Here is a 9792-nt window from a genome sequence, read left to right as displayed (position 1 = left end):
TTAATGAAATTTCATATATAGGTATTTTATCAAAATCGTAGATCGGTATAAACTTTTGAGCGATTTCCGATAACCGTAAGTGATACTTTTTCTACTTTGAATTTTTCAAAAGCCTATAACTTGAGTACTATTTCAGATAGATAAATGAAATTTCACATGTAAGTAAAAGATCTAATTTTCTACCTTCTGTCAAATTTTGAGTAATTACCGTTGACCGAAAGTACTAATCTACGCAATTTCCGATTTTTCAAAAACGCATGTAAATTTATAAAGTACTAATAATATTGCGTACTATTATGCACATTTTGTTTTGGCGTTCGCTTGGTGCGCAATTCATTCTTTCTAATACATTTTATTCTATTTTTTAAAGTTTAAGTAAACAAAAGTCATGTCTATATTCCGAATTGCCATCCCACGTAGTGTTATATTAGAATATTCGAGAACGTTTAGGGGAGATCACTCCCGGTTTATTTTATTAAATTAGGAGTCAACAGCTCCTTGCTTAGCCAGAGTTGAAACGACACCCGTTAGTTAAAATCCCTGTAGATAATATCATTTTACCTACACCCGATTTAACCCTTTTGAGGGCTTATAGATTGAAAAGTTACATTTTTAGTTATCTTTCGGCAAAGAAATTATTAAAGCAAGGAAATATTACCTAGTATATTCACTAATTGTACATTATTTCCAACTTATCTTTAAAATTACTTAACTAAACTAAGCATTAAATAATGGACTATCTATTAAGACGACATAAAAAAATAAAAAAACAAAAGAAATTCATTAAGGAGTAGCATTCTTTTTTTAATTCAGCGTTTTAGCTTCAAATTCTATTTAAAATATATTTCTAGCTTCATAAATAATGCAATAAATTTTAAGAGCACAAATATGAAGGTTTTCATATTTCAGAGCTGTGTAAATCATAAAGAATTGCCAGTCCTATTTCATGAGGTGTTCAAATAATTGACGCAATAATCTATTTTCTGATACCTAGACCTTGAACTACTGGGACAACAGCTTGGCCGATTTGAAGGATGGTGTTGAGGATTGAAGCGAAATCCTCTTGTTGGGTTGATCTGATGCCAGTGCTTTGAATAACTGGAAGAATAGCGGTACCAATTTGAAGGGCGGCGTTGAGAATTGAAGCGATGTCCTCTTGGGTTTCTTTCTTTCCAAGACTTTGAACCACTGGAAGAACAGCAGTTCCAACCTGGAGAATGGTGTTGAGGATTGAAGCGAAGTCTTCTTGGGTTTCCCTGATTCCAAGACCTTGAACTACTGGAACAACAGCTTGGCCGATTTGAAGGATGGTGCTGAGGATTGAAGCGAGGTCTTGTTCGGTTTCCCTAATACCTAGACCTTGAACTACTGGAACAACAGCTTGGCCGATTTGAAGGATGGTGCTGAGGATTGAAGCGAGGTCTTGTTCAGTTTCCCTAATACCTAGACCTTGAACAACTGGAACAACAGCCTGGCCGATTTGAAGGATGGTGCTGAGGATTGAAGCTAAGTCTTCTTGGGTTTCTCTGATACCAAGACCTTGAACTACTGGAACAATAGCTTGGCCAACCTGGAGAATGGTGTTGAGGATTGAAGCGAAGTCTTCTTGGGTTCCTCTAATACCTAGGCCTTGAACTACTGGAACAACAGCTTGGCCGATTTGAAGGATGGTGCTGAGAATTGAAGCGAGGTCTTGTTCGGTTTCTCTGATACCAAGACCTTGAACTACTGGAACAATAGCTTGGCCAACCTGGAGAATGGTGTTAAGGATTGAAGCGAAGTCTTCTTGGGTTCCTCTAATACCAAGACCTTGAACTACTGGAACAACAGCTTGGCCGATTTGGAGGATGGTGTTGAGGATTGAAGCGAAGTCTTCTTGGGTTTCTCTAATACCAAGACCTTGAACTACTGGAACAACAGCTTGGCCGATTTGGAGGATGGTGTTGAGGATTGAAGCAAAATCCTGTTCGGTTTCTCTGATACCAAGACCTTGAACTACTGGAACAACAGCTTGGCCGATTTGAAGGATGGTGCTGAGGATTGAAGCTAAGTCTTCTTGGGTTTCTTTCTTTCCAAGACTTTGAACTACTGGAAGGACAGCAGTTCCAACCTGGAGAATGGTGTTAAGGATTGAAGCGAAGTCTTCTTGGGTTTCTCTAATACCAAGACCTTGAACTACTGGAACAACAGCTTGGCCGATTTGAAGGATGGTGTTGAGGATTGAAGCGAAGTCTTCTTGGGTTTCTCTGATACCTAGACCTTGAACTACTGGAACAACAGCTTGGCCGATTTGAAGGATGGTGTTGAGGATTGAAGCGAAGTCTTCTTGGGTTTCTCTGATACCAAGACCTTGAACTACTGGAACAACAGCTTGGCCGATTTGAAGGATGGTGCTGAGGATTGAAGCTAGATCTTGTTCGGTTTCCCTGATACCTAGACCTTGAACTACTGGAACAACAGCTTGGCCGATTTGAAGGATGGTGTTAAGGATTGAAGCGAAGTCTTCTTGGGTTTCTCTAATACCAAGACCTTGAACTACTGGTACAACAGCTTGGCCAATTTGAAGGATGGTGTTGAGGATTGAAGCGAAGTCTTCTTGGGTTTCTCTGATACCAAGACCTTGAACTACTGGTACAACAGCTTGGCCAATTTGAAGGATGGTGTTGAGGATTGAAGCGAAGTCGTCTTCGGTTCCCCTAATGCCTAGACCTTGTACTACTGGAACAACAGCTTGGCCGATTTGAAGGATGGTGCTGAGGATTGAAGCGAGGTCTTGTTCGGTTTCCCTAATACCTAGACCTTGAACTACTGGAACAACAGCTTGGCCGATTTGAAGAATGGTGTTGAGGATTGAAGCGAAGTCTTCTTGGGTTTCTCTAATACCAAGACCTTGAACTACTGGAACAACAGCTTGGCCGATTTGGAGGATGGTGTTGAGGATTGAAGCGAAGTCTTCTTGGGTTTCTCTGATACCTAGACCTTGAACTACTGGAACAACAGCTTGGCCGATTTGGAGGATGGTGTTGAGGATTGAAGCGAAGTCTTCTTGGGTTTCTCTGATACCTAGACCTTGAACTACTGGAACAACAGCTTGGCCGATTTGAAGGATGGTATTGAGGATTGAAGCAAAATCCTCTTCAGTTTCTCTCTTTCCAAGACTTTGAACTACTGGAAGAACAGCAGTACCAACCTGGAGAATGGTGTTGAGGATTGAAGCGAAGTCTTCTTGGGTTTCTTTCTTTCCAAGGCTTTGAACTACTGGAAGGACTGCAGTACCAACCTGGAGAATGGTGTTGAGGATTGAAGCGAAGTCTTCTTGTGTTGCTCTGATACCAAGACCTTGAACTACTGGAACAATAGCTTGACCAACCTGGAGGATGGTGTTAAGGATTGAAGCAAAGTCCTCTTGTTGGGTGGATCTGATGCCAGTGCTTTGAATAACTGGAAGAATAGCGGTACCAATTTGAAGGGCGGCGTTGAGAATTGAAGCGATGTCCTCTTGGGTTTCTTTCTTTCCAAGACTTTGAACCACTGGAAGGACAGCAGTTCCAACCTGGAGAATGGTGTTGAGGATTGAAGCGAAGTCTTCTTGGGTTCCTCTAATACCAAGACCTTGAACTACTGGAACAACAGCTTGGCCGATTTGAAGAATGGTGTTGAGGATTGAAGCGAAGTCTTCTTGGGTTTCTCTAATACCAAGACCTTGAACTACTGGAACAACAGCTTGGCCGATTTGAAGAATGGTGTTGAGGATTGAAGCGAAGTCTTCTTGGGTTCCTCTAATGCCTAGACCTTGAACTACTGGAACAACAGCTTGGCCGATTTGGAGGATGGTGTTGAGGATTGAAGCGAAGTCTTCTTGGGTTTCTCTGATACCTAGACCTTGAACTACTGGAACAACAGCTTGGCCGATTTGGAGGATGGTGTTGAGGATTGAAGCGAAGTCTTCTTGGGTTTCTCTAATGCCTAGACCTTGAACTACTGGAACAACAGCTTGGCCGATTTGGAGAATGGTGTTGAGGATTGAAGCGAAATCCTGTTCGGTTTCCCTGATACCAAGACCTTGAACTACTGGAACAATAGCTTGGCCAACCTGGAGAATGGTGTTGAGAATTGAAGCGAAGTCTTCTTGGGTTTCTCTGATACCCAGACCTTGTACTACTGGTACAACAGCCTGTCCGATTTGAAGAATCGTTGACAGTATTGAAGCAAGATCATCTTGAGTTGCTCTAATACCAGTACTTTGCAATACTGGTAAAATGGCCTGGCCAATTTGCAGTGCGGTGCCAAGGATAGAGGCAATATCTTCTTCTGTCTGTACCCCTGGAATAAGGGCGGCTTGTTCCCTGATAGTTACAGTAATGGTGGCTCCCCAATCTTCGGCGGAGACCTACGTAAAATACAGATACGTTTTATAAAATGTGTTAATATTTTCTAATACAATATTTAACAAAGCGGAATATTGATCTCATTTCTTTCGCATAATTATATAGACAAAATACATTTTTTTTTAAATAATATATATATATATATATATATATATATATATATATATATATATATATATATATATATATATATATATATTTATATATGTGTGTATATTGTATATATATATATGTTACATATATATATATATATATATATATATATATATATATATATATATATATATATATATATATATATATATATATATATATATATATATATATATATATATATATATATATATATATATATATATTCTGAGTGCATGCTCATCTTACCTCTCGCCTGTTGGATGGAAGTGCTGAGATTGACCCCACAAGGAGGAGCAGGAATACAGATGGTGCAATCATTTTGCGTATGTTGGGCTGGAAGAAAAAGACCATGTTTAGGGTACTTCAGAAAAATAAAATTTGCTCATAGCATACTAACATGATTTATAGCCCAAGTTGCTATACATTTGGTAAATGTGTTGGAAATGTTGTTTGATAAATATTTTTTTGTACACATCAAGTTTTAATTAGCACGAAAACCCGACAGCCTTCATTATTTCTTATATTTTAACCAATTTACGTCCTTTTTTGTTTTTTAATATTATTATTATTATTATTATTATTTTGAAAAAGAAATGTCTAGCTCAACTTTTAAAATATTCAGTTCTTTTGCATTTGGATAGCTAATAAAAAATCTTTTAAAAATGTTGGGGCTGGTTGGTAACATAATATAATTTTATTCATTTAATTTATACTATAAATCTGTTAGAGTACAGTTTTAATATTGCTCAAAGTTGTAGAAACATATATAGCGATTTCGTTAACAAATTTTAAAATTTATCCGCAATTTAATGGTTGAAAGAAGAAATTTTTTTAAATGGAAAGAAAGAAAAAAAAATAGCTATAAAACACGATTTTATTCAATATTAAATCAATTTAACTAATATTTAAAACTTATAAAATAAATGCTTCATCTTTCTATAACTTTTACTCGTTTAAAAAATTTAGACTAAACAATGCAAAAGTAACACTCATATTGGTTTCCAAAAATTGATTTGAATCATCACAAATTTGTTATTTCCATATTTCACAGTAGAGATTAAAATAAAGTTAAGTGAGATCCTTTATTTGGAAATTAAATGCTGAAAACCTTAAATGCTTATAATGTAAAGCAGTATTTATAATTGAACACAAGCTATCGTATTCTATACCTGGAAAAACTTTTATATATAACAGAGAGTGTAAAATCTGATTTATATAGAAAGAACACATAATTTATTTTAAAATGCAACGGTTAAAACGTTCGACAAAAATGTTTCTTGAAAATAGCTTTTTTTTAATTTATTTATTTATTCTTGTGAATATTTTATTCTTATGAAATTATTTACAAATTAAAATACAATAAAATCCCACATGTTGAAAAATCTGGATTTTAGTAATATTTTTGTAGCATTCAGCTCACAACTAAAACAGCATAAAGAACATGAATTGTACTGAGAAAGAAATTAAAACAACACATCCAACTAAGTTTCAAATAAGTATTTTGAAAGTGTACTGTACTTACAACGCAAGAATCAACGTGGAAGCAGTAGTTCGACTTAAACTGGCTGTCTCTCTCTATTATATACACAAACACTTTCAGATAATCGTGATTTTTTTTTTCATGCGAAAGAAAAAAATACGTACTCGGCCCCGAAAGAATCGTGTGGTCTCGATCTATATTTTTTCTTTATTTTTTTTAAAAAACTCGTGTGTTTAAAACAATGTATGGCAAAAAAATGTGGGTTGTCTAATACACATCATATGATATCGTTATTTATATGGACACAGTAGGTTTATAGTGAACATTTAGGATATGTACACGTAAAAAAGAAATAATTATACATGATTATCCTTTTAAATAACATACATTAATGTTATTTTTACATTATACATATATATCATCTACACACACTTATGTATGTGTGGTGTGTGTACGTGCGTGTGTGTGTGTGAGTGTGTGGGTGAGTGAGTGAGTGAGTGTGTGAGTGAGTATGTGAATGTATGTATGTGTGTATGTGTATATTGGTCTATAATTGAGAGATTTACAAAAAGGGTAATTATATCATGCATTAGCCCAAAATCCCAAAAAATATCCAAACAAGTATTAGCATTTACTTATTGTCCTTTACCTCTCCAACTCAAAAGTTCACGTCTCTAGTTCGGATGATCCTCACGTTCAAATGAACTTCAAAATATTTCATTGAATAATTGATTTTTACTTTCTCGTATATACGAAGTATAGAGAAAGTCTTGTAATCGTAAAAAAAAATCGAGATTTTTACAAATCTCGACGTTTTACACCTCACTGATACGAAAAAACATAATTTTGCCATCTTGTCCGTATGTCTGTGTCTGTGTGTGTGTGTCTGTCTGTGTGTAAACAGGATAACTTGAGTACTGTTACAGTTAGGTTGATGAAATTTCATATATAAGTATTTTATCAAAATAGTAGATCCTGATAAACTTTTCAGCGATTTCCGATAAACGGAAGTGGTACTTTTTCTACTTTGAATTTTTCAAAAGCCTATAACTTGAGTACTATTTCAGATAGATAAATGAAATTTCACATGTAAGTAAAAGATCTAATTCTCTACCTTTTGTCAAATTTTGAGTAATTACCTTTGACCGGAAGTACTAATTTACGCTGTTTCCGATTTCTCAAAAAACGCATGTAAATTTATAAAGTACTAATAATATTGCGCACTATTATGCACATTTTGTTTTGGCGTTCGCTTGGTGCGCAATTCATTTTTTTTTCTACTAGATTTTATTCTATTTTTAAAAGCTTAAGTAATTAAAAATCATGTCTATATTCCAAGTTACATAAGAATATTCGAGAAAGGTTAGGGGAGATCACTCCCGGTTTATTTTAGTAATGTAATATGGTAAATAAATTGTCACTTTTGTCTGTAACTCTCAGGGTAACTAAGTGTTTACTAACGTATTGGACTACAGGGGTCGTCCATAAATTACGTCACACTCGTAGGGGGGGGGGGAGAAGGGGGTCCGTATTTTTGTGACGGTGTGTGATGGGGGGGGGGGGGATTCAACTGGTGTGACGTCGCACTTTTGCATTATGAAAAAGCAATGTTAGAACACGAATTTCAGACGTTATATCGCGTTTTAGAAAACAGTTTTAATATATTGTAATAGGAATTGATTAAAATACTCTACGTTGACAAGACAAGGTTTTGGGAAAATATCGTATTTTAAGAAAAAAGCTTGACGTCATTTATGGATGACCCCATATCACTTTCTAAATTAAATCATTGTATTTTAATTATTCTTATTTTTTTTTTTTTGTTATCTTTAACAGTGATATTCAAAGTCATGTATTAATAACAATGATATGCATGTCATTGGTTTTTTTTTCTTCGTTTTGGGTTAGTTGGGAAATAAAATTATGGCTTATCAAACAGCACTATTTTTGTTTTGTGTCATGGCGGTATTTAGATATCTATTTGACCCCTGTTTACAGTTGATGTGGCACTGGTTGCTTCACTATTCGTCCGACTTGCTTTATGACAACAATAATTGTCCATTACTATTTTATTAAATCGTAGGTTTTGTTCTTAATTTTGAAGTGTTAGGTACACTCAACCCACGATATCTGAAAGTTATTTTTAGTTTTATTCAAATCACGAAATATTTTTTTTTAAATCACACCAAACCTACTAGAGCATTTAGTAGTATAAGGATTACTGTTATCTATAACTTACATCCACTGTTTATCTTTAACACCGTGTGCGGAACTCTCACGGTCTTTTGTCGTGTCGTAACATGGGAAGAGACACAATGGTTTGTTATTTTCAATTTTTTCACTAACCCATAAAAATATTCTGTCACGATTTTGAACAAGAAGCTATTTTTGAAATTCGTAAAACTCAATTATATTTTTTACCTGCATCATTTAATTTTATAATTAATAATCATCTATGACATTTACACATATGTGTATTTTTAACCAACCCATTAGTCTCTATTAATTACTTAATTTAATTTGCAACATTTGTATAAGATTGTAAACTACTTTTTTAAAAATATTCTCAAACCAAGTTTATGAAGCTAGTTGTTTTAAGATTATTCATTAGCTAAAAAAAATTTACTAATATCAAAGTGCACATTTTTTAAAACTTTAATTTTAAATTAATTTTAAAACATTGCAGCTTTCTATTTTATTATGATGTTAAATAGAAATATATACATAAACGTAAGGTAAGTAATATTTGTATTCTACATTTACATTTTGTTAAGTAATTTAACAGCTTGTGTATGAATACAATGTTATATATATTTTTATGTTATCATAACTTCGGAAGAGAAGCTAAGAGGCGTCTAGAAAATAAATTTACCACTGTATAAATTATATTATTTTTTCACGTCATGTGAGAGTGATAGACTGAAAGAAAGTCAGATTCCATTTTGATGTTTACAATTCTAAAGGTCTTTAAATTGTTCATGCTGGAGATATGTTGTTGTTTTGGAGATTACATTTCTTTTAAACTGTAGGGTGATCAAGTGGCGAAGATGACGTACATACATACTTACATACATACATACATTCATAAATAAATAAAAGCGTATTATTTTCATTATTTTTAATTTCTTTTTTTTTAGACCGCGGATGCCTTCTAACATTCATGATAATTAACATGAATGGAGGAATGCAAATTTCAAGTGGTGCACTGTCAAAACGGCTCCTACAGAGTAAACCTGACAAATTTGCCCCAGACAACAGGACCCAATCTAAATAAGTCTGATAAAAGGAATACCGAGATACCGATTCACGAAATATGGGCTACTGACAAATGGGCTTCCGATCAATAGGCTTCAATCACAATGACTCGCAACATATTTATTCTGGACAAATAAGTATTAAAAAAAAAAAAACCTACAGCAATTAATGAACTTTTGGTTCAAATCAGGTTCTTTTGCAGCTAAGTAAAGAATAATTTTGAAATTTACGTAATAAGTTGTCAACACTCGTAAATATTTGTTATTTAGAAGCGAGCACATAATTAAAGATTAGCTAAACATTGTGTTAGCAGGATAAACGAGGTTGTGTTTTGATAACCTACAAACATTAAATTAATGTTAAATGTAAAGAATGCAAATCCCCCACCCCGTTACTCTTCCAATACAGTTAACCTGAGTCGGAGCTCTAGTGATACCATAACTGGTTGACCCTTAAGTTTAAAAACTTATTTTTACACAGTTACTAGGTAATATGATGTAAAAAAATAAGTATGATATGAGATGTATGGCCACT

The 9792-nt window shown here is 34.4% G+C and overlaps 1 protein-coding gene across 1 annotated transcript; it reads right to left on the bottom strand.

Annotated features, from left to right (window-relative positions):
• Positions 1-783: 783 nt before the first annotated feature.
• Positions 784-6169, bottom strand: LOC131957121 (uncharacterized). Its single transcript, XM_059321827.1, has 3 exons — positions 6046-6169; positions 4770-4856; positions 784-4390 (listed from the first exon to the last, which is right to left on the bottom strand). Exons 2-3 carry the CDS (start codon positions 4839-4841, stop codon positions 977-979), a joined length of 3486 nt encoding a protein of 1161 aa, XP_059177810.1. The 5' UTR covers positions 4842-4856; positions 6046-6169; the 3' UTR covers positions 784-976.
• Between the last annotated feature and the right edge of the window lie 3623 nt (positions 6170-9792).

The sequence above is a fragment of the Physella acuta genome, unplaced genomic scaffold (genome assembly GCF_028476545.2).
Source record: "Physella acuta isolate Inbredline_101_S28 unplaced genomic scaffold, ASM2847654v3 ptg001210l, whole genome shotgun sequence".
Taxonomy (NCBI): domain Eukaryota; kingdom Metazoa; phylum Mollusca; class Gastropoda; family Physidae; genus Physella; species Physella acuta.
This window is presented reverse-complemented; position numbering and strand designations above follow the sequence as displayed.

What these genes read in the sequence shown, in the direction of transcription:
- LOC131957121 (XM_059321827.1), bottom strand. Translation starts at nt 4,841, where the DNA reads ATGATTGCACCATCTGTATTCCTGCTCCTCCTTGTGGGGTCAATCTCA. An exon ending in TTCCATCCAACAGGCGAGAG is followed by an intron (nt 4,391 to 4,769) that starts GTAAGATGAGCA and finishes TATTTTACGTAG; the next exon opens with GTCTCCGCCGAAGATTGGGG.